Source organism: Carettochelys insculpta, chromosome 10 (assembly GCF_033958435.1).
Source record: "Carettochelys insculpta isolate YL-2023 chromosome 10, ASM3395843v1, whole genome shotgun sequence".
NCBI classification, from domain to species: Eukaryota; Metazoa; Chordata; order Testudines; family Carettochelyidae; genus Carettochelys; species Carettochelys insculpta.
Window position 1 is genome coordinate 9117888 of NC_134146.1, and position 23849 is coordinate 9141736.

The following is a 23849-nucleotide window of genomic DNA, read 5'->3' on the forward strand; positions in this document are numbered from 1 at the left end:
CCCAGAACCCCAGCCAGCTCCCAGCTGCAGGGTTCCCACCCCAGCCCCTGGCCAGCTATCCCCACCAGTGTGCCCAGACACAGGACCTGCCCCCCAGAGCTGGGGGGAGCTGGATGGGGTAGGGAGTTGGCTGAGTACCAGCTTCTCCTCCCCTCCACCCAAAAAAGCACTTTAGAGAACACAAAACAGCTGATCGTGTGGCAATTATCTTTGCTCCTAAGAAAAGGCAGGATAATTCAACTGTGCTTAAACCATTAAGATGATCCCTCTTTTCTCAAATATTACACCATTGTGTTGTGTATTTTTATATGCTGATCCCCTAAGCAGAGGCTCTGTCCCATTAGGGCAGCAAAATGGCTTCATTCCCCTGCCCATCTTAAATGAGATAAAAAAGAATCATTGTTGAATGACATTCAGGAACACACACACACACAATCAATCTTGGAGGTACTGTATTAGTGGATTTTAGAGTTTAGCCTTTAGTTAATCCAGAACAAATGATTAATTGTGTGATGTTGTAGCAGTGCTAGCCCCATGACTGTAGAGAGAAAAGGTGGGTGAGCGAATTTGATCAACATCTGTTAAGACAGAAGCTTTCAGGAGCTAGAAACCTCCTCTTCAGTTCTGGCAGACAGAAAGGAAAATCAGGGTATAACAATTAAGCCTAGGTGGAACAGGTTAAGCACATGTTGCAAGAAACCCAAAAATGAAGTAGGCAATTACCACCACTGTAGTCATAACAAAGGAATGTTAGAGTTATATATTACAATGAGACTTAAAACCAGTGTTGCTACTCAGCCCATGACTAGTAGCATTACAAGTTTAAGCTCCCAGGCTTGTCTTTTGAAGGTGTTGTAATTTTACAGTGTCTAACTCAGATAAAGGATTAGGATGGATTTTGCGGAGGAAAAACATTTCATTATCAGAAGCATTCCCTGTCCTTAGTACAGTGGTGTCTGGAAGAGCCTACGTCTTGTTAGGGAAGAAATTTCAGAGTAATGGCCAACGCTGGTTACTAATGACAGGCTAAACTGGGTCAAGTGGTGCTTTTGTTATATATAATGCCACTTAATTAGGAGGATCTTGTGTGGATTTAGAAAAATTGCTCTTCATCTAATAGCACCTATGAGCTTTACAGTTGACTACCTAACATTTACAAAACAAAGTGGATCCTCGTGTTAGCGTTCGGCCTGTAACTTAGGTTGTTAAGCAGAACAACTTTCAAGTGAGCTTTCTGATAGTGTTTCAAAAGGGGTCCTGTGCAGTCCCATGCAGAAGATCTAGATTTTTTTTTGGAGTGTTTTTACTTTCTGGGTCAATAAGACAGTGGCTGGGGCAGAGGTACTTGATTCCACCCCAGGAAGAGGGAGCATCTATTGCCCCACAGCAACTCCTGGCGGGGAGGGGGGAAGGTAGTTGCACCAAATCTGCTCAGCCAAAACAGTGAATCCTGGAGCGGAAGGACAGACTATCATGTGATGATCCCACTGAAAAGAAGGCCTGATTGCTACCATGTTGAAAGTAGTGGAGATGTTGTGAGAAATACTAGACTAAATTAGCATTTCAGTTTAATATCTGAAGTTTGGATAACGCCTTTTTGCAGGAAGGCTTGCAAAAAAATAGAATCAGTATTTGCACTAATTTAATGAAATGTTTGAGACGCTGAAGATCGTTGTTATTAGCAAAGTGTAAGAGTAGGATTCTGCCCCTAGGCCTTGCCTTCATTTTGGAGACATTGATACTTTACCTTTTGAGCAGGCTAATTTGTAGCTTTCCTCAGATCATGCTAGTTAATTTAACCCAGCCTGCTGGAGGATAATCAGCTGGAAAACAGTTCATTTAAAAGATATGCAATTGTCACAAATCAACTTGAAAATATTTTTGCAATTGACATTTACAAAACAGAGCATGCTACTGGCTAAATGGGCCTCTCAGATCCCCTTTTTGGGCTAGCTTTCAGGATACTTGAATGCCCTACTTTAGGAGGATTTTAACAGTTTCAGCAGTGTTGTATAACACTAAAGCCGCATTTACACGTGCCGGCTACTTCGAAGTAGCTGCGCCAACTTCGAAATAGCGCCCGCCACGTCTACACGTGGCGGGCGCTATTTCGAAGTTGAAATCGACGTAAGGCGGCGAGACGTCAAAGTCGCTATCCCCATCAGGAGATGGGAATAGCGCCCTACTTCAACGTTGAACATCAAAGTAGGGCAAGTGTAGCCGATCCGCGTCCCGCAACATCGAAAAAGCGGGGTCCGCCATGGCGGCCATCAGCTGAGGGGTTGAGAGACGCTCTCTCCAGTCCCTGAGCTCTATGGTCGCCACGTGCAGTGGCCCCTTAAAGCTCCCCGCCCCCTGCATTCCTGTGCAGGAAGCTGAGAGCGCGTGCAGGCGGCAGCACTGACATGCAGCCAACCTGCACGCCTCCCTGCAACCCCAAGCCATCACCCCCGCTGCAATGGCCGCCCGCCAGCCCCCGAAGTGCCCTCAGGGCACCACTCCCAAGAGGAGCCAGGGCTCCCAGCCTGGCCGCCAGCCTGGGAAAAGGCAGCGAGGCCCCTCCTGGACGGAGGCCGAGATCCGGGACCTGCTGGGGCTCTGGAGCGAAGAGGAGGTGCTCCAGGTAACGGGGAGCAAGAGGCGGAACGCGGATGCGTTCGCTCGGCTGGCCGAGGGCCTGGCTGCCTGGGGTCACCCTGCCCGCACTCCTGACCACGTCAGGAGTAAGGTGAAGGAGCTGCAGCAGGGTTACGCCCAGGCCCAGGATGTGGCCAGCTGATCTGGGGCCGCCCCCGCCACTTGCTCCTTTTACAGGGAGCTCAGGTCCATCCTGAGCCCCCGGTACACCTTCTCCCCGCCAGCCACTCTTGATACCTCAGCCGACGAGCCCCAGCAGGCCCCAGAGGTGGAGTCCGCCCCGGAGACAAGCCCCGCACCCCAGGGACCCCCCCAGGAGCCCACCCCTGGGATGCCGGAGGAGGAGGAGGAGGAATCCTCCTCCAGTGACAGGGGGCTCCACATAGCCATGCCATCCCGGAGCTCCAGCAGGGCGTCCACCCACAGGGTGTCCCCCGACCTTGGGAGCGGACCATCAGGTATGTACCCCCCCCGGTGCACACCCCCGGGGTTAAGGGGTGGGGACAAGAGACATGACCAGGGCCCTCCACATGCCCGGATGACCATGGCCCCAAGGACAGCAGTGGCATGTCCCTCAGAAGAGTGCATCAGCCCCTGCCCCCGAGCAGGACAGCGCCATGCCCCATCCCTGGGGATGCGGGGAGCGGAACCTAGGGTCTCCCGGGGGGGAGGGGATGGGACACCCAGCAGCAGCAGCAGCATCTCCCGGGGACGGGGATGGGGAACCAGCAGCAGAGGGGTGGGATGACAAGGCCACGGCTCAGGGCCCACACTAACGACCGTCTCCACTCTTCTTCCCCCCCTGTGTTCCGCAGCTGCACCATCGGAGGGCCCAGAGAGCGCCGGCAAGGTCTCCGTGGTCCCGGAGAGCCCACCAGGGCCATCGCTGCAGGCCAGCCCCTCGGCAGAGCACCAACCAGCCCCAGGACGGGGCCGATGGTGGAGCCACCACCCGAGGATGGTGACGGACCCCCAGCTGCTCTCGACCCTCTGGCGTCAACTGGAGATGTTGGAGCGGTGCCTTCGGGTGGAGAAGCAGCGGCCGGAGCTCCAGGAGTGAGCGCTGGCCTGAAGCTAGGAGGCATGGGGGGCCTTCATGAGCACATTTGAGCGCATAGCGGAATACCTGGTGCCCCATGCCATGCCGCCCGCCGCTCTGCCCACCCTGCCTGTCGCTCCAACCTCTGTCCCACCGCCATCCGCCACCCTGGGGCCTTCCGCCGAGGGGAACCTGGGGCCTGCTGACACCCGCCGGCCATACCTGCCGGTTTGCCCAGCCCCCACCCAGCCTCGGCCAGGGCTCAGGCCGAGGCGAGGGTCGCACCCGCTAACCCCGGGCACTGGACAGTAGAGGGGTGCGGGGCCCAGGACATGGCCCCCCTCCCCCTTTGTACATATCCCCCTCATATTTTTGTGTATATAGTTTGTGTTACACCCCTGTTCTTTTATATGGTACCTGCTCCCCCATGTAAATAGTTTCCCCCTTTTGTTCTGCTCTCTCTATCTATACTTGTAGTATTAATAATAAGAGAAATCACTGGTTTTTGGTTTCAAAAACAACAGGTCCATTTTTATTTGCAAGAAAAGTGGGGGTATGTGTGCTCTTGGGTGCTCTGTGGTGTGGGCGTGGGGGCAGGGAGTGTTGTGGAGGATGGGGGGGTGCAGTGGGGGCCTGCCAGCGTTCACCCCGCGGCCTGGTCGAAATGGGCCCATAGGGCCTCCCGGACCCGGATCCCCTCGGGGTCCACCTGGCAACTGGGGGCAGCGGATGGCTGAACGTCAGCCCTGCCAGCCTCCACAGCCCAGCCCTGGAAGAATGCCTCCCCGTTGCTCTCGACCAGGTTGTGGAGTGCGCTGCACGTGCCCACAACCTGGGGGATGTTGGTGGGGCCCGCATCAAGGCGGGTGAGGAGACACCTCCAGCACCCTTTGAGGCTGCCAAAAGTGCGCTCAGCCACCTGGCATGCATGGTTCAAGCGCGTGTTGAAGCGCTCCTGGCTGGCTGAGAGATGGCCTGTGTAAGGGTGCATGAGCCAGGGCCGGAGGGGGTATGCCGCGTCTGCGACGACACAGAGGGGCATGGTGGTGTCCCCTACAGGGATCTCCTGCTGGGGGATGTAGGTCCCCGCCTCCAGCCGGCGGCACAGGCCCGAATTCCTGAACATCCGGGCGTCGTGAGTGCTGCCAGGCCACCCAACATAAATGTCCAGGAAGCAGCCCCAGCTGTCCACCAAGGCCTGGAGGACCACAGAATGGTAGCCCTTCCTGTTCAGGAAGTGTCCTCCGCTGTGCTTCAGAGCACGGATGGGGATATGGGTCCCATCCAGAGCCCCAAAGCAATTTGGGAAGCCCAGGCTGGCAAACCCCGTGATGGCGGCATCTGGGTCCCCAAGCCGCATGAGGGAGGAGCAGGGCATTGATGGCGTGGATGACCTGCAGGGGAAGGACATGGGAGAGCCCAGTGAGGGGTGTGCAGGGTGTGTCTGGCCCTCCACCCCAGGGCTGCCCTCCCCCCCAGGCTCCCACCCTTCCTGGGTCCTCTTACCTCCATGAGGACAGCCCCGACGGTGGCCTTGCCCATGCCAAACTGCTGCCCCATGGATCTGTAGCTGTCTGGAGTGGCCAGATTCCAGACGGAGATGCCGACCCATTTCTTGACCGTGAGGGCACGCCGCATGGAGGTGTCCTGGTGCCTCAGTGCGGGGGTGAGCCACTCGCAGAGTTCCAGGAATGTCTGCCGGCTCATGCGAAAGTTCTGGAGCCAGCGCTCGTTGTCCCACTCGCCGAGCACCAGCTGCTCCCACCAGTCGGTGCTCATGCGGTAGCTCCACAGCCAGCGGCGTGTGCAGCGGGGGCGGGGGGTCGGAGGGCAGCAAGGTCTGGGGCTGCTTCCTCCTCCCCTGGGGGCAGCTCCTCTTCTGCAAATAAAAGGTGGTCAGCTGCCTCCTGCATAGCATTGAGCAGGGCAAGTACTGCTCCTGCAGGGGTGGCTGTGTGGACCTCTAGCTGCTGCTGCTGCTGCTGCTGGGGGTCCATACTGCTTCGATGGGTGTGCGTGCCTGTGGCTCTGCAGACCACGTGCTGTGCAGGCTGAGTGTGTCTGGGAGGGGCCCTTTAAGGGAGCGGCTTGCTGTTGCCCCGGAAGTGCTAGTCCACCCTGTGACCCTGTCTGCAGCTGTTCCTGGCACCCTTATTTCAATGTATGCCGCTTTGGCATGTGGACGCTCCCCTGCAGTGCCTACTTCGATGTGGTGCTGCCCAACGTTGACGTTGAACGTCGACGGCACCAGCCCTGGAGGACGTGTAGATGCTATTCATTGAAATAGCTTATTTCGATGTCGCTACATTGAAATAAACTATTTCGATGTAGCATACACGTGTAGATGTAGCTTAAGAGCCAAAAGCTATATTAGCAAAGCAGTTCTTAAGTCATAGTCTGTAGAAGAAATCTTTCTAATCTGAAGAGCAACTTCAGCTAGAGAAGTCTGCCTGAAGAATCTAGTTGGGACATACTTACCAGCAGACCTGACATCACCAGGGCCAGCTGCGGGGGCAGGCCCAGAGAGCCATTTGACTTGGCCCTCAAGCTAAAAATTTGAGTCCCAGCTTTTCAAACACTTCATTTTTTTGGCATTTGATAGTTTGCGTTTTTATGCACGCCCCTCAATAGTGATTTTTTACAGAAAAAGCTAGAAAAGCTTTTGTTAAATAAAACATAATCAGTTTGTCTCACTCTTTAGTGCCTTTTGTTTTCATGTGCTGTCATTAATATTGCTCGGGGGCCTCAAAAGCTGGAAGCGTCCCAGGCCTTTCTGGACATCATTGAGAATGGAAGGATTTATAGGTGAAGGACAGAAAAGCTGACAAGAGATCAGAGCTTGAAAGAACTAGCAAACGTACTTAAATTAAAAGTTTAGAGACTTAAATTTGACTATCTCCTTGTGGAGGCCAGGGTAAGGGCTGGTCTACACAAGGAGATAGTCAAATTTAAGTCTCTATACTTGGATTTTAAGAACTTCCCATCTAAATACTAGGGCTCAGTAAGTTGATTAAGCACCTGTAAATGCCAACTTCTGTACTCCCAACTCCTGAAGAAGCAGCTTGGGAAATCTATTGTAATGACTACCGTTTTAGCTCAATACTGCAAAATAGATTTCATTAGCCCTGGAAATGATCCTGCAATGCCCCTTGAGGTGTACTTTCAGGCCATTGCTCAAGGTGACTGGGAAGTAGGAAACAAGAAGCCCAAGGTTGAGGTCTTTTCTTTAGAATTGTGGCACTTGCTCTCCACAGTGGCTACATGCACTAGCATGGAGCCATCAGGAGAGGCAGCATCTCACAGGCTAACCCACCTCACAGCACACAGTGACTTGACAGTGCACTTCTATCTGACCCCTCACAGCCATGTCATTCTCCCGCTCTACTCTGCGCTGGTTAGGCCTCAGCTGGAGTTGTGTCCAGTTCTGGGCACCGCAGTTCAGGAAGGATGTGGAGAAATTGGAGAGGGTCCAGAGAAGAGCAACGAGAATGATCAAAGGTCTAGAGAACATGACCTATGAAGAAGGCTGAGAGAACTGGTCTTGTTTAGTTTGGAAAAGAGAAGATTGAGGAGGGACATGATAGCAGTTTTCAGGTACCTAAAAGGGTGTCATAAGGCAGCGGGAGGGAACTTGTTCTTCCTTGCCTCTGAGGATGGAACAAGAGGCAATGGACTTAAACTGCAGCAGGGGAGGTTCAGGTTGGACATTAGGAAAAAGTTCCTAACTGTCAGGGTGATCAAACACTGGAACGAATTGCCAAGGGAGGTGGTAGAATCTCCATCACTGGAGATATTTAAGAAGAGGTTAGATGGCTTTCAGGGATGGTCTAGAAAGTGCTTGGTCCTGCCATGAGGGCAGGGGGCTGGACTCGATGGCCTCTCAAGGTCCCTTCCAGTCCTACTCTTCTATGATTCTATGATATGATTCTAGGCTTCTTCCCTGCACAGGATACAGCAGAAGGCTGAGATTTTTTCCAGCACTCCACATTAGTACATGGAGGCCCTGCTCCCCCGAGGCACCATACAGCTGGGGGGGGGTCTAGCCCCCACCTTCCCATGAAGCTAGCCCCCCTAGATGCCCTGCAGTATGCCAGGCCCTGCACACCACATGGTGGCTAGGCTGTGAGGGGTCATTCTTGTATCAGAGGCCAAGACGCTATTGTGGTTCACAATTTTACAGTGGTAGCTTCCCCTCCCCCATAGCACCATGGACAGGGTGCTAGACCCCCTGACTGCAGCCACACCATGTAGCTAGCCCCCAACCCAATAAAGACAGGTGCCTGCAGTGCAGGGTGGCCCATGCTTCCAGACAGCAGCATGTCCTGGCTTGTGCACCTCAAAGGCTCCAAAGGTGGGAAGATTTTGGGGGGCTGCCCTTGGCCATAGCTGCATTGTGGGCTGCATTGTGGGCTCCCCTTCATCCTGGGGCCTGCACAGTACTAGAGCCTTAGACCCAGCTCCCAATATCTGGGGAACTGACCTTGCAAATAGCCATATTATGGTCTGTTCCCCCTGCCCCCACTTGCCAAGGCATGGGGCTCAGAGAAGCTGCCTGTTCTCTGCAGTGTCCTGCTTGCTGCAATTTCAAATGAGGAAAACAGTTCTGACCTGCTGCCCTGCCAACTGTTGTTTCCCCAGGTGAAAACTGAGGTTCCTGTTAACATGGCAGTCCCAACAGGGAAAGGCATCCTTCCTACTCAGGCAGAATTCTTGTGGGGATGGGCACCTGTGGTCCCCACCCCCACTGAACACAAGCAAATTTACAGGTTTCATAAAATGCTCAGATTGTTGTAGCCTGGGCACCATGACTCAGCTGCTTGGCTACTGTACTGTTCTCTGGAGGCTCACTCACGGCGTTTTCACCAGAGGAAGACCTAGCATAAGCACCTGGAGAACAGACACCCCAGCAGGTGGGTGTGACAGCTCCCTGACTTGAATGGAGCTTGTGTGCTCTCTTCTCACACATGGGAGTTCCTTTATTACACCTATGCCCTTGGCATTCTCTCCCTACCTTGCTACATGTGATCTGGTTTTAATCCACTATGGGATTGAAAGTGTTTTCACCAGGTGCCTGTTCACATGATTTTCAATGGGGAAGAGCCTAGCCACTAGAAAGTGAAGCCCTGTCTTTTTCCCCCTCCTCTGAGTGAGAGTAACCACTGGACACCAATGCCCTCTGGAATTTCCCACTGTTCCTAATTTCCTTCTGAAAATTGGGCATTTGATTTCAAATAGAACAAGGGCAATGCAGTCTGAGAAGATGGCAGTGGGTGGAATTAAGACACACTTGGTTAAAAGTTCCACGAAGCAGACAACTTAACCTCATCGAGGAAAGAGGCTTCAAAGAAAGATGGCAATGTAGTGTGAAAAGACACTCCCACAACCATTTGTGGGGATTTCTGCCCCCCATAATGCAGCAGTGAAAAGCCCCCAAAACGTAATAGGGCTCAGAACTGTGGGAGAGGTTCCCACAATCCACTGCAGCAGTCAACTTTGGCTACTAGTGGGGACACACTAAGTACTTTGTGGGCAGGTGCAGACACTCAACTTTGACTTTATTTTGTAGTGTAAGCATACCCTAGGGATCAGGGTCACAGAATTCAGAAGCAAAGGGGTATTAGATTTCAGAAGAGCAAATTTTGAAATCAGAATAAGATTTAATGGCAGAAAGTAGCCAAATAGTGTACTATGCCAGAGGATGTTGTGAAAACCCAAGAATTTAAACAGGGTGCAAAAAGAACTAGATAAACTCATGGAGTTTAAGTCCTTCAATGGTTATAGCCAGGATGGGTAGGAATGTCATTCCTGGCAATAGATGAGTGATTACTTGATTACCTGTTCTGTTCACTCTGAGACATCTGGAATTGGCCACTGTTGGAAGACAGGATACTGGGCTAGCTGGGCCTTTGATCTGACCCAATATGGCTGTTTATGAACATGAGGCTGGGGAATGCTGAAAGACTACAATATTTTATGACCAGGAAGAATGAAAGTCAAGCATGGTTTGGTGTTTTAAGTGAGACCTGCCCAGATACAATGTTGAAAACAAAACCAAAAAATCCTGTTTGCAAATGGAAAACAAGAAAGTCAGATGAACAAGAGGACATTGAGTTAAGATTGGCAGGAAAAGTTAAGGGCAGCATGAAAGCACAATTAGCCAGGAGTGCTTGAGAAAGCTATAGTAGGGATGAAATACTAGAGTGACCATCAATAAATGGAGGCTGGAGGAATTAACTTAAATGGCAGAGACACTGAAGGCCTTGTTTTAAGAATAAAGAGTAGCAACACTTTGGAAATGAGGATGACGTAGAAGCATCAAGTATACAGAGCAAGGAAGGGAAATTAAGACTGAAGAGCTACAAGTCTGTTGGCCCAATATTATACACCCTAAGGAGAAGGAATTAATAATTTACTATGTTACTCAAGGTCATTTCTGAAAAAAGCCATGGGGAAGTACCAGAAAACTAAATAAAAAGAAACTTGTACTGGTCTTCCAAAGAGAGAAACCTGACTTGGCAATTAATAGCTGTACAAGTCTGACTTCTGTATTTGGTGAATTAACAGAATAGAAACAATCCCCAAACAGCTCTAGAATACAGGACCAATGAGCAGTAAGTGCTCACAAAGAACAATCCTTGCTAGACAATTCTGTGAAAGCATTTAGAGGTACTGGATGAAGGAGAAGTGGCAATGTTATCAGACTGAGACACTATGGCTACGTCTACACGTGAAGCCTACATCGAAATAGCCTATTTCGATGAATAGCGTCTACACGTCCTCCAGGGCCGGCAACGTCGATGTTCAACTTCGACATTGCTCAGCCCAACATCGAAATAGGCGCAGCGAGGGAACGTCTACACGCCCAAGTAGCACACATCGAAATAGGGATGCCAGGCACAGCTGCAGACAGGGTCAACGGGCGGACTAGCGCTTCCGGGGCAACAGCTAGCCGCTCCCTTAAAGGGCCCCTCCCACATACACTCAGCCTGCACAGCACGCGGTCTGAGGAGCCATAGGCACACAGACCCCGGGCGCCGCAGTCATGGACCCCCAGCAGCAGCAGCAGCTAGAGGTCCACCCAGCCCTCCCGGCAGGAGCAGGGCTTGCCCTGACCCATGCCATGTGGGAGGCAGCTGAGCACCTCCTTGCCCCAGGGGAGGAGATGCCCCCAGGGCAGCAGGGCTCAACCCCTACCCCTGCAGCACCCCGCTCCACCCCCCGCCTCACACGCCGGCGGCTGTGGAGCTACCCCACCAGCACCAACTCGTGGGAGCGGCTGGTGCTTGGGGAGTGGGACGACGACCACTGGCTCAGGAACTTCAGGATGAGCCGGCAGACATTCCTGGAGCTGTGCCAGTGGCTCACCCCCGCACTCAGGCACCAGGACACTGCCATGTGGCATGCCCTCACGGTGCAGAAACGGGTCGGCATCGCTGTCTGGAAGCTGGCCACTCCGGACAGCTACCGATCCGTGGGCCAGCAGTTTGGTGTCGGAAAGGCCACCGTCGGGGCTGTGTTCATGGAGGTAAGAGAACCCACAGGGGGAGGCCAGGGCAGGGCAGGGGGGCCAGAGCAGGGCAGGGGGGCCAGAGCAGGGCAGGCCAGGGCAGGGCAGGGGGGCCAGAGCAGGGCAGGGCAGGGCAGGGCCAGAGCAGGGCAGGGGGGCCAGAGCAGGGGGGCCAGAGCAGGGCAGGCCAGGGCAGGGCAGGGCCACGCACACCCTGCTCACCCCTCATTGGGGCTGTCCCATGTGCTTTCTCTGCAGGTTGTGCGTGCCATCAACGCCATGCTCCTGCACAGGCTCGTGAGGCTGGGGGACCCAGATGCCACCATCGCGGCCTTTGCCACCCTGGGCTTCCCCAACTGCTTCGGGGCTCTGGATGGGACTCACATCCCCATCCGCGCCCCGCATCACAGTGGCGGACGATGCCTCAATCGCAAGGGCTACCATTCTGTCGTCCTGCAGGCCTTGGTGGACAGCCGGGGACGTTTCCAGGACATTTACGTGGGCTGGCCTGGCAGCACCCACAACGCCCGGGTTTTCCGGAACTCGGGCCTGTGCCGCCGGCTGGAGGCGAGGACCTACATCCCCCAGCGGGAGATCCCTCTGGGGGACACCACCATGCCCTTCTGCGTCATCGCAGATGCAGCATACCCCCTCCGGCCGTGGCTCATGCACCCCTACACGGGCCATCTCTCTGCTAGCCAGGAGTGCTTCAACGAGCGCCTGAACCGTGCGCACCAGGTGGTGGAGCGCTCATTTGGCTGCCTGAAGGGACGCTGGAGATGTCTCCTGACCCACCTGGATGCGGGCCCCAACAACATCCCCCAGATTGTGGGTGCCTGCTGCGCCCTGCACAACCTCGTGGAGAGCAAGGGGGAGACCTTTCTGCAGGGCTGGGCCGCGGAGGCCGGCAGGGCACACGTCCAGCCACCTGCTGCCCCCAGTCGGCAGGTGGACCCCGAGGGGACCCGGGTCTGGGAGGCCCTGCGGGCCCACTTCGACCAACAGGCCGCGGCGTGAACTCTGCCCAGGCCCCCTACTGTCCGCCCCTTCCTCCCCCACACTCCTGCCCCAACGCCCACACCATGGAGCACCCCACCGCCCCACCCTCCCACTTGTCCTGGACAAATGACAGCACGAACTTGTGGCTGAACGTAAATTTTTTTTTTTCTGGCCGAACCTTTTTTTTGGGGTGTAAATAAATATGTGAACCACAAACAGAAAACTAGGTACAAACGTTCAACAAAAGCAATATGTACAAAAATAAAACAATCCAAAGAAACAACTGTGTGCCATACATAATAAAAAGAAAACCAGGGAGGAGAAAGGGGAGAACTATTTACATGGGGGGGACGGGGCAAACGGGGGGACCAAAAAAACAGGGTCCAACTATATACAAGGGGGGGCCACGTCCCGGGCCCCTCGCCCCTATAGCCCGGCACTGGGTGTGCCCGGCCGGGAGCCCCGCCGCGCTCACAGCCTGGTCCGCGGCTGGGTGGGAGCGGGCTGGACCGGAAGGTATCGGGGCCGGCGAGTCTCAGGTGGCTCCAGGGGTCCCTCGGCGCTCTGGCCCTCGCGGGTGGGTGGTGGGGCGACAGCGGACGGGCCGGCGACGGGCGGAGCAGCTGGTGGTGGGGCTGCAGGAGCGGGCAGGGCGGGCGATGGGTCGGCCGGCACGGCATGGGGGGCCAGGTAGTCCACCAGGCGGTTAAATGTCTGCATATAGGCCCCCCATGCCTCCTGGCGCCAGGCCAGTGCCCGCTCCTGCAGCTGGAGGTGCTGCTCCGAGACCTCCAGCTGCCGGCGGAGGATGGCCAGCAGCTGGGGGTCCGTCGCTGTCGGCAGTTGTAGGCGCGGGGTCCGCCGTCTAGCCCGCCGCGGGGCCGGTCGTTCCTCGGCCGAGGGGCTGCCCTGGAGTGATGGTCCCGGAGGGCTCTCTAGGACAACCGAGGCCTCGCCGGCGCTCTCTTCCGGTCCTTCTGATGGTGCAGGTGCAGGACACAGGAGAGGAGGGGGGAAGAAGAATGGAGACAGGCGTTAGTGTGGGCCCCGAGCCGTGGCCTTTGTCCCCCTCACCCTGTGCTGCAGGTTCCCCATCCCCGTCCCCGGGAGATGCTGCTGTGATGGATGGGGTTCAGGGGTCCCCCTGCCCTGCACCCCGTCCCCTGGTGGGAGCGACTCTCACTTCACCCCGCAGGGTCTGAGAGCAGGAGAGGTTTCTTAGGTCACAGATGCCCAGTTTCTGCCAGGAGTGACAGCACCAGCTGTCGGAAGAGACAGTCCTTCCAACCCGTCGTGGGGAGAAGACCCCAAGGGGGGCCCCTCTGGGATGCAGCTTTCCCCCTCCTCAGGCTGGCTGCCTACCAGCTCTCCCTTCCCCTAGCCTCTACCTGTGGCCCCCGCCCTCGCCCCCCAATTCCAAGCCAGCTCGGCTCCTCCCTCCTGTTTGTTCAGGGCAGAGGTGTCACCTGCCAGCTGTAGCACCAGGATCCTCCTTTGGCCCTGGGAGCTCTTCGGCTCTTCTGGCTCACATGTAGCCTGAGTCTCCCTTTGGCACTCCCCCCACTCCATCACATGCTACTGCTGCGGGGTGTCCCACCCACTCCGCCCGGGGGCCCCTCGTGGTTCCGCTCCCCCCTGGCCTGGGGATGGGGCATGGCACTGTCATGCAGGGTGGTGGGGGGCAGGAGCTGATGGCTGCAGTGCTGTGAGGGCCATGGCCCTGGTGTCCTTGGGGCCATGGCCATGTGAGCGTGTGGGGGGCCCTGGACACATCTCTGTTACCCCCGCCCCTCAAGCCCAGGGGTGTCCACCAGAGAGGGGTACCTACCTGTGGGTCTGCTCCCACGGTCCGGAGATCCCCGGGGGTCGGAGGCCCTGCTGCTGCTCCGGGATGGCAGGAGGAGGATCTGCAGGCTGGATTCTGTGGAGGAGGAGCCCCCCTCCTCCTCCTCCTCCTCCTCCTGCCGCGATGTCCCGGGGATGGCCTCCGGGGGGGGCCCCCGGGGTGCGGGGCTTGCCTCCAGGGTGGACTCCGGCTGCAGGGCCTGCTCGGGCTCGTCAGCCGATGTGTCAAGGGTGGCCGGAGGGGAGGAGGTGTGCCGGGGGCCCAGGATGTCCCTGAGCTCCCTGTAAAAGGGGCAAGTGATGGGGGCGGCCCCAGATCGGCTGGCCGCATCCCGGGCCCAGGCATAACCCTGCCGCAGCTCCTTCACCTTACTCCTCACATGATCAGGAGTGCGGGCAGGGTGACCCCGGGCAGCCAGGCCATCAGCCAGCCGAGCGAACGCATCCGCGTTCCGCCTCTTGCTCCCCATTACCTGGAGCACCTCCTCCTCGCTCCAGAGCCCCAGCAGGTCCCGCAGCTCGGCCTCCGTCCAGGAGGGGCCCCGCTGCCGCTTCCCAGCCTGGCTGCCCTGGCTCCCCTTGGGGGGGGGGTCCCCTGGGGGCGCTGGGGGGGCTGCCGGCCAGCCATCGCCGTTCTGTGGGGCGGCTGAGGGTGCTGTAGGCTGCCCGCGTGTGCAGGCTGCAGCCTGCACGTTGCCTCAGCTTCCTGCAGAGGCAGGGAGGGGGAGGGGACCTTTAAGGGGCCGCTCCACGCGGCCACCAGTAAGCTGAGGGGCTGGAGAGAGCGTCTCTCAACCCCCCAGCTGATGGCCACCATGGAGGACCCGCCAATTTCGACGTTGCGGGACGCGGATCGTCTACACTGTCCCTACTTCGACGTTGGACGTCGAAGTAGGGCGCTATTCCTATCCCCTCATGGGACGGGCGCTATTTCGAAGTTAGTGCACGTGTAGACACAGCTTATCACAGCTAATTAAAGCTAGCAGGTAAATATAAATGCTGTCAAGGGCTTGGAAACTGGCCAAGGAACATATACTAAGCTTTATGATAAGTGCTGAGGTGTAGGGGAAGATTCAGAGAACATTTGTGCTTGCGGAGGAATGGGCTAGCAGGTCTTTGATGCCTTTGAACTATGGTTCTATGATAAGCCACTGAGAAATAAGTCAGAGGGAACTTGTTTTAAAATCCAGTATGATTCCCAAACACTTGATTAGAACAAACAAGTTTAAGTGATATAAAAAGTCAGAATTGGTTACAAGTAAAAGTAAAGACGGGCCCATAGAATGATGTGGAAGACAGAACTGATCCCTGTGGTAGGCCCTGAAAAGATAAGGTCTGACTTAACATTAGGTAGGACTTCCCTACCTCAGGGAGATAGGTCTGCTCCAGGAGCAGCCAGATCATGAAGTAGTGCCTGAAGGTGATGGAAAAGACCCCCAGGGAGTAAAGAAGGCTCGTGTGGAAGAGGAAGCCCTTCAATAGGGTTGGAAATGAAAGCAGATGACTTCTGTAGTGTAAAAGAGCAGAAGGATTATTCAGATTTAGGGATTCTCATTTAGACTCTGGTTGTCCCCAGTCAGTTTGGAATTTTACAAGACTTGGCTGGAGGTCAGAACCTTGTGAGAGACAGATTGCCATCAAGATGCTGGAGCCAAGGATCAGTGAAAAGAGGTACAGATGCCAGTGAGTGCTCTAAGGGTGAGCGTGCTACCTCACCTAGTTTTGCCAGTGTTGCCTGGACATGTTTCTGGAGGTTTCATCACATGGCAAGCCTTAATTTTTTAATTCCTGGAGATTCTGGAAGGGTGACAACTTTAACTAAAATAGTGGTGTGAGGTTAATGAAACAGATCCTATGCACAGTTGGTTTAATGCAAATTGACCAGAGAATAGAAAGGAGAAACAGCATACAGACTTAAGATGAATGTTTCCTCCAGTTTGTAAAATCCAAACCTAAATCTTAAATAACTCCACCCTGAAGGTCAAATGCTCAGAAATCACACTTACTCTGGCTAAAGACATTAAAATAAAGCTTGATTGATTTACCCAATATTCTTTGTTCTCAGATAGGTGACTAAGTGATGGCACAAAATAGCCCAATATATTCTTTGTGTTCAGTTGTGGGCAGGTGTCACATACACCCACTTTCACTAGAGACAACAGGAAGATGATGGCATGATGGGATTTCCCTTTGCAAGTCTCCAAATAGCCAGTTGTATTTGCCATGGTGATAAGGTTGGGCCACTATTTTAACAGACACCTGAGAGAACCTGGATAGCTGTAGAACTGGATGCTGTTAAACTAGACATACCCAGAGAATAAAGAAAGCCTGAATAACTGAGATGTCCTGTGGCACCTTATAGACTAACAGATATTTTGAAGCATAAGCTTTCATGGGCACAGACTCATTTCAGAGGCATAGGACATGCATCTGACAAAGCAGGTCTCTGCCCACAAAAGCTTACGCTCCAAAAAGTCTAAGGTGCCATTGATTTTGCATTTTTGCAGATAGACTAACATGGCTAGCCTTCTGATACTTGAATAATGGAAAATACTAAGTTCTCATGTATCAGAATTAGACTAATAAATATGATGAGCCTTTTCTGCTTTGTTAGCTGCCTATTTAGACATTATCTTCAGAATGAATCTTTTTATAGATTAACCTCTCATGTAGTCTAAAAAAGGCATTTTCATATAGGTTTTTGGTGGGTAAGTGTTAATTCTTGTCAACTCACATTATTCTACAGTTACCCACTGTCTTAATCCCTCCCATGAGATCCCCATCATTACTATACCTTCACCATTACCCTAACACTAACTTATGGCCACAGTGAATGAGGTCTTTCTAAAAACCAAGATCTTTTCAATGTAGCACAGAAATCATGATAACTGCACCTCATACCTTTTCACAAGGTTATGCTAGTCTTGAAAACCAGCTGGGGTGAAACCTTGGGCACAGTTCTCAATTGCAGAGCAAAAGGGAAACTCCTGCCAAGTATAACCAAAATTGTTTTGAGTTTCTGAAAGCCTTAAGAGTTCATGTTGCCAAGGCAACACCACACAGAATCCTTAAGAGCCACTGCCTTATTTCACTTACAAATCAGGCTTCAGCTCTTGTCTAAACAAGGCATGTTTAAGCCAGAGCATGATGGCTTATGCAAAGAGTGGAGTTCTTCACAGATGAAGATAAATTGATGCCAAACAAGGCTTGTAACTCAATAGATCTGGAATTATAAATGTAAAGGTTGGCAAGAGGCTTGTGTAAGTTTCAGTGGGTATTAATGCTGTGCCTTTAAGAACTCCTAAAAGGGGAACATCTGGGAAAACCGTCTATGGCACAACAGGAGTGTTTGGAAATGGTATAACAAAAGAGGATCCCACGTCCATTCTAAATACCAAAAAGCCATAGCGGAAAACAAGCTGTACAGTGGCCTCTTTCATTTAAGTACAATGAAGATATTCCTTCCGTTTATTTTTCCTACATCAAAATCTGCATTGATCTGACAGCAAAGCTAAGTTACACATAGAAAATGTTTGAACTTTCTCTTCAAGTTAGAGATGCAACACTAAAACTTTGAAATTAAATGGGCCCAAATCATAGAACAAGCACAGTAACTGGAAAGTTAAATTTTTCTCTGCACTTTAATCTGGCAAACTAACAGCACCCAGGGGCTGGAAGTGGATACTAGAAAAGTTGAGACTAGCAACTAGGTGCATGCTTTTAGCAATAAGAATAATTAACCACTGGAATAATGCACCAATTGATGTGGTGGATTATCTTCTAATTGAAGTACTTATATCAAGACTTTCTAAAAATCTCTAGCTCAGCCACAGGGCTCAAAACAAAAGGTTGCTGGGAGAAATTTGAGCTGAGTTATGCAGCAGGTCAAAAAAATTGATCACAATAGTTCCTTCAGGCCTTATTTATCTAAATAAGATGATGATATCTAGTACTGAAAGACACCATAGGATAATTTAGTTAGCATTATCCTGCTTTGGGCAGGGGACTGGACTCTGACCTCCTGGGGTCTCTTCCAGCTCTAGGATTCTATGACCAGAATGTACTTAAAGTTAGGCTTTAAGTACATAAACATATGTTCCATCCTTGCTGCTGAGATGCCTTAAAATAACTAATTATGAAGGGTGCCTTAAGGGACTAAGGAGGCACAAAAAAGCATCAGTACCTCTGACTGTCCATATCTGGTCATAGTGCAGTCTTCTAGTACATAGCCAGTTTTGCTATCATCCACCCCCTCCCCCGCAGTGCTAGTGAATTCAACCCAGAGAATCCAGGACCTGCACCCTTAACCAGAGGAAAGGGGAACATTGACTGCACTGTGAGTTTACTTGTGTCATTAATTACCTGCAATGGGGAACTCAGTAAATGATCTCTGCCCTCCTCCAGCTGAGTGGTTCTCTACAAGACTCAATTTCTCAGTTCCACCTGTTAGTGATAAAGAAAGGCAGCTGACCCTATGGAGTTGCGCAGGAGAAGACTCAGCCAACCAGAGGGTGACTCAACCGCCCCTTATTGCCAACAGGCAAGAAAGCTGCAAGAATATCCTAGTATGGACATTCTTTGACAAAGAACGTCATGTGGGTGCTTCAATGAAAGCCAGGCTCATGCTGATCATTGCTATCACTGTGAAATGTGCAGACAGATGATATGGAAGGAGCTGCATGTACTGAAGTGACTAGGTCTGTACTGAGACAGAGCTGACAAACAGATTTCCTATAAGGCAAGAGATGTTTGCTCAGGTGTCTCTTAGCAAGTTCATTAAGCAGTATACACCAACTCAATGGCTCCATAGCCACAAACAGGGGGACATGAAAACCAGGAAGAAGCAGAACACATACCTTAAAACCCACCTCTTTTCACTTTCAGAGCACAGGCAATGCTTTTGGGAATGACGTAGAAGGCAAAAAAAAAAAAAAGAGAGACACCCTTTTTTTCCCTGCACTTAGGATGTAAACTGGCCACGTGGTTGCATTGATGAAAACAGAACCTCAGTCAGCCTGGTTTGAAATGCTGCAGAGGACATTTGGCTTGAGAAACTTTAGACAGGGGAAAGCATGCTAGAATGTTGTTTCCTTTATCCTTATACACAAGCCCTTGAATCTGACAATTCAGGTATTGTTTTCACTATAACTAGATCTCAGTGCTGAGGTATTCAGCTAGGTTCTGATTGTGAATTAAATCCTACAAGCATGTACACTTCCCACCCTTGGGACAGCAGACCTGGTATTTCCATGAGTGTTCAATGGAGAAAAGGCTGCATATTACAGGAGAATGCTCCATATGGGCAGGGAGGCACCCATGGTTAACTTACAAAGTAAAGGCCCCAGAATCTCAGCTAGAGATTCAGAATCTTCTCAGTTAGTAGGCATCCTTCGATCCTGAGGGATCATGGGTTTGCGCCCCAGTTGGACTGATTCGAGCAGCGTCTTCTGTGGCTGTGCAATCCAATCCGAGAGCGGCAGTCCTTTCCGCACTGTGAGCAGCAGTAGGCAGGTGTCGCTCTGGTATCACGGGCACGGATCTTCCTGAGGGCTCTCCTGTCTTCTGCTTCCTTCACCAAGGTAGTTTCATACATAAGAGCTTCCTTCACTCCCTGTTTCCAGGTGTGCCTGTCTGAGGCGAGCGAATGCCAGGTGTTCGCACTGATAGAGAGAGCGCTGAGGTCACGCTTGCATGTGTCCTTTTAGCGCAATTTAGGTCGCCCTTTCGGCCTCTTTCCAGATGCCAGTTCGCCAAAGAGGAGGTCCTTCAGTATTCGGCCATCCGTCATGCGTGAGACATGGCCCAGCCAGCGCATACGCCTCTGTTTGAGAAGGGTGAACATGGAGGCGGTGCCTGCCCTCTCAAGCACCGCGCTATTGGGGACCTTGTCCTGCCAAGAGATACCGAGTATGCGCCTAAGGCAGCGCATGTGGAATGTGTTGTGCCACTGCTCTTGTTTTGAGCGCAAAGTCCATGTTTGACTGGTGTACAGCAGTGTGCTCAAAACACAGGCTGTGTAGACCTGCACCTTGGTGTGTACAGTGAGCTTATTGTTAGCCCATACTCCCTTCATCAGCCTGGAAAAAGTTGTGTCGGCTTTTCCAATGCACTTGTTGATCTCGCTATCAAGTGACAAGTTGTCTGAGAGCGTCAAGCCTAGGTACACGAACTCATGGACGACTTCCAGTTCGTAGTCTAGCACGTTGATAGATGGCTTGTTACCCACGTTTTGGCCCATCACCTAGGTCTTCTTTAAGCTGATTGTGAGGCCAAATTCCATACATGCAAAGCGAGTTATGAGTGACTGCAGTTCCTGCTGAGCATGAGCAGCAACAGCTGCATCATCAGCAAAAAGGAACTCCCTCAGACACTTTGTAAGCACCCTGGTCTTCGCTATGAGCCTCGACAGTTTGAAGAGGTTGCCGTCTGTTCTTGTGCGGAGAGAGATGCCCTCTGTAGCAGTTCCGAAGGCACATTTGAGCAAAACTGCAAAGAAGATGCTGAACAGTGTTGGAGCCAGCACACACCCCTGCTTGACTCCGCTGAGAATCTCAAAGGGTTCGGATGTGGATCCGTCGTATACGACGGTCCCCTTCATGCCTTCATGGAAGGCCCTAATAATGCTGAGCAGAGTTGGGGGACAGCCGATCTTAGCCAGAATCGCGAACAGACCTTTTCTGCTGACGAGGTCAAATGCCTTGGTCAGGTCGATGAAGGCAATATACAGAGGTTTGCTCTGCTCCCTGCACTTTTCTTGTAGTTGCCTAACAGAGAAAACCATGTCTATGGTGGACCATTCAGCTCTGAACCCACACTGAGACTCAGGGTAGACTCTCTCCACAAGAACATTGAGCCTCTTCAGAACAACATCTGCAAATAGCTTCCCCACAGTACTGAGAAGGGAGATGCTGTGATAGTTGTTACAATCGCTTTTGTCACCCTTGTTCTTGTAGACAGTAACGATGTTAGCATCCCTCATATCCTGCAGTACGCTGCCTTCTCTCCAGCATTGGCAAAGTATTCCATGCAGCTCTGAAACTAGGGTACCATTGGCGCATTTGAGGATTTCTGAGGGAATACTGTCTTTCCCTGCAGCTTTTCCAGAAGAAAGTGCTTTTAGCGCATCGCTGAGTTCCTCCAAGGTGGGCTCAGCATCGAGTTCAGTCATGGTGGGCAGAGGCTCGATGGCATTCAGGGCTCTCTCTGTAACTACAGTCTCTCTGGCGTACAACTGTGAGTAGTGTTCCACCCAGCATTCCATCTGCTTGGTTCTGTCCTTCAAGACCTCACCTGTGGCCGACTTAAGTGTGGCAGTCTTTCTTTGTGATGCACCAATGGCCTGCTTGATCCCCTCGTACATTCCTCACATGTTACCAGTGTCTGCAGCCTGCTGAATCTTGGAGCAGAGATGGAGCCAGTAATAGTTGGCACACCGCCGAGCAACCTGCTGCACTTGACTCCAAGCAGACCGGAGCACCTGCAGGTTCACCTCACTGGGAGAGGATCTGTATGCACCCAGTGCCTGTCTCTTCTTCTCAATCAGGGGTGTCAGCACTTCAGTGTGGGCTTCAAACCAATCAGCAGACTTGACTGTCTTCTTCCCAAAGGTAGATGTTGCAGTATTATAGATAGCGTCCCATAGTTGTTCCCATCTCTTGCTGACAGAATCTTCCCACAAGAACAGTTAATAGCAAACATGCACAAAGAGGTTGAGGAGACTTTCTAAGCAACTAACAAAATCATCTAAACCACAGGATTTGGTGATAATGGGAGACTAATGACTTAGATGAGAGTGCTATAAGGTGGGTGTATAACTGTTCTCAGAGAGTAGTCATTAATGGTTCACAATCAGGCTAGAAGGGCCTAACAAGCAGGGTTCTGCAGGGGTCTTTTTGGGGAGCAGTTCTGTTCAATATTTTTATCAATTATTTAGATATTGGCATAGAGAGTATGCTTATCAAGTTTGAGATGATTTGCAACTGCTTTGGAGGATAGGGTCAGAATTCAGAATGATCTGGAAAACTGGAGTAGTGGTCTGAGGTAAATGAAGCTGAATAAGGATAAATACAAAGTACTTCACTTAGGAAGGAATAATCAGTTTCACCCTGTAGACTGCTTACCTTGGGGAAACAGTCATTCCACCTCCCTACAAGCCCAGTCCTGGGGCTCAATGCTACAGGGTTCAGGGGGCGCACACTCAGGTCCTGGGCAGGCAACACAGCAAGTCTAATCCCAGAATCCAAAAGGGCCCAAGCCCTGGTAAACTACAGAGTCCAGAATATACATTCAGGCTCTGGTGCAGGGCAGGGCAACAAGCAAGCAGAGACAATAAAGTCAGTAGACCCAGGCCCTAGTGTAAGGCAGGGCACCAAACAGTGTCCAGAAGCCCAGGGGCAGGTCAGCAAACAAAGAGTCAACCCCTGGCCCTCACAAGCAGAGGGCACTAGGGAACCCAGGTGTACACATGTGCAGGGGGGAGGGAAGGGGCAGGGAAGAGTGCCACCCACCAGTTAGGCATGGCACAGAGGCACACACTCACCCTCTCCACTGCATTCCAGTGTAGGGCCCTGTTAGCAGTGGTGGCATGCCACCAGGGTGAGCAGAGATCCACACCCCAACATACAAGCCCTGTTATCCCTGGGCCACTTCCATATCCCCCCCTCTTCTCACACCTGGTCATGTGCTATTCAGGCTTCTCTGGATCTGGCAGAGTATGGGGCCTCTGCAACAGCAAGTAGTTTCTCCATGTCTTCCAGCAAGGGGCCCAGTGGTCTGGACCAGTCCTCAGCCTGCTGGAGCCAGGGATTCTCCTCCCAGCCAGGTCAGGATTGGTGTCCAGCTTCCTTGGTGGCTGGACCCCTCCTGAGCTCTGGGCTGGGGTTTTTATACTGGTAGTCCCTCCTCTTGCCTTCCCGGTCAGGTAAGGGAGCAGGGCTAAGTTCTGTCCACCAAGGTCCAGGGAGGGGCTCTTCCCTTCTGGATCAAGGAGCAACCACTCCTGCTCCCTACACACACATACAGAATGGAAAGCGACTGGCTAGCAAGGAAGACTGCAGAAAGGGATCTAGGAGTCATAGTGGACCACAAGCTAAATATGAGTCAACAGTGTGATGCTGTTGCCAAAAAATCAATCATGATTCTGGGATGCATTAACAGGAGTGTTGTGAGCAAGACATGAGAAATCATTTGTCCACTCTACTCAGCATTGATTAGGCCTCAGTTGGACTATTGTGTCCATTTTAGGGCACCACATTTCAAAAAAGAAGTGGAGAAATTGGAGAAGGTCCAGAGAAGAACAACAAGAATGATTATAGGTCTAGAGAACATGAGCTATGAGGAAAGACTAAAAGAACTGGGCTAGTTTAGTTTGGGAAAGAGAAAACTGAGGGGACATAATGGAGGTTTACAAGTACCTAGAAGAGTGCTTTAAGGAGGAGGGAGAAAAATTGTTCTCCTTGGCCTCTTGAGAATAGGACAAGCAATGGGTTTTAGCTGCATCAAGGGAGGTTAAGGTTGGACATTAGGAAAAACTTCCTGTCAGGGTGGTTAAACACTGGAATAAATACCTAGAGAGGTTGTGGAAACTCCATCACTGGAGATATTTAAGAGCGGGTTAGATAGACATCTATCAGAGGTGGTCTAGGTAGTACTTGGTTCTGCCAGGAATGCAGGGGACTGGATTCGATGACATCTTGAGGTCTCTTACAGTTCTAGTGTTCTCTGATTCTATGAATATGTTGATTTGTATATAAATCACCCTGTGCCTGTGGGGGAAAAAGGAAAATGGGAATAAGCTCATGGGAATAAGGGGACTTCGAAGTA

At 52.2% G+C, this 23849-nt stretch overlaps 2 protein-coding genes across 3 annotated transcripts in view; both read right to left on the bottom strand.

Annotated features, from left to right (window-relative positions):
• The window catches only part of ARHGEF4 (Rho guanine nucleotide exchange factor 4), a 394947-nt gene that overhangs the window by 322544 nt on the left and 48554 nt on the right, over positions 1-23849 (bottom strand). The window lies entirely within an intron of this gene.
• Positions 12318-22164, bottom strand: LOC142018618 (uncharacterized). The gene is made up of 3 exons (XM_075004580.1): positions 22148-22164; positions 18390-18499; positions 12318-13159 (listed from the first exon to the last, which is right to left on the bottom strand). The coding sequence occupies exons 1-3, from the start codon at positions 22162-22164 to the stop codon at positions 12654-12656; spliced, it is 633 nt and encodes a 210-aa protein (XP_074860681.1). The 3' UTR covers positions 12318-12653.

Coding starts and splice junctions, on each gene's coding strand:
- LOC142018618 (XM_075004580.1), bottom strand. Junction 13,160..18,389: donor TACTGAGTTCCCCATTGCAG/GTAATTAATGAC, acceptor CTGCACCATCAG/AAGGACCGGAAGAGAGCGCC.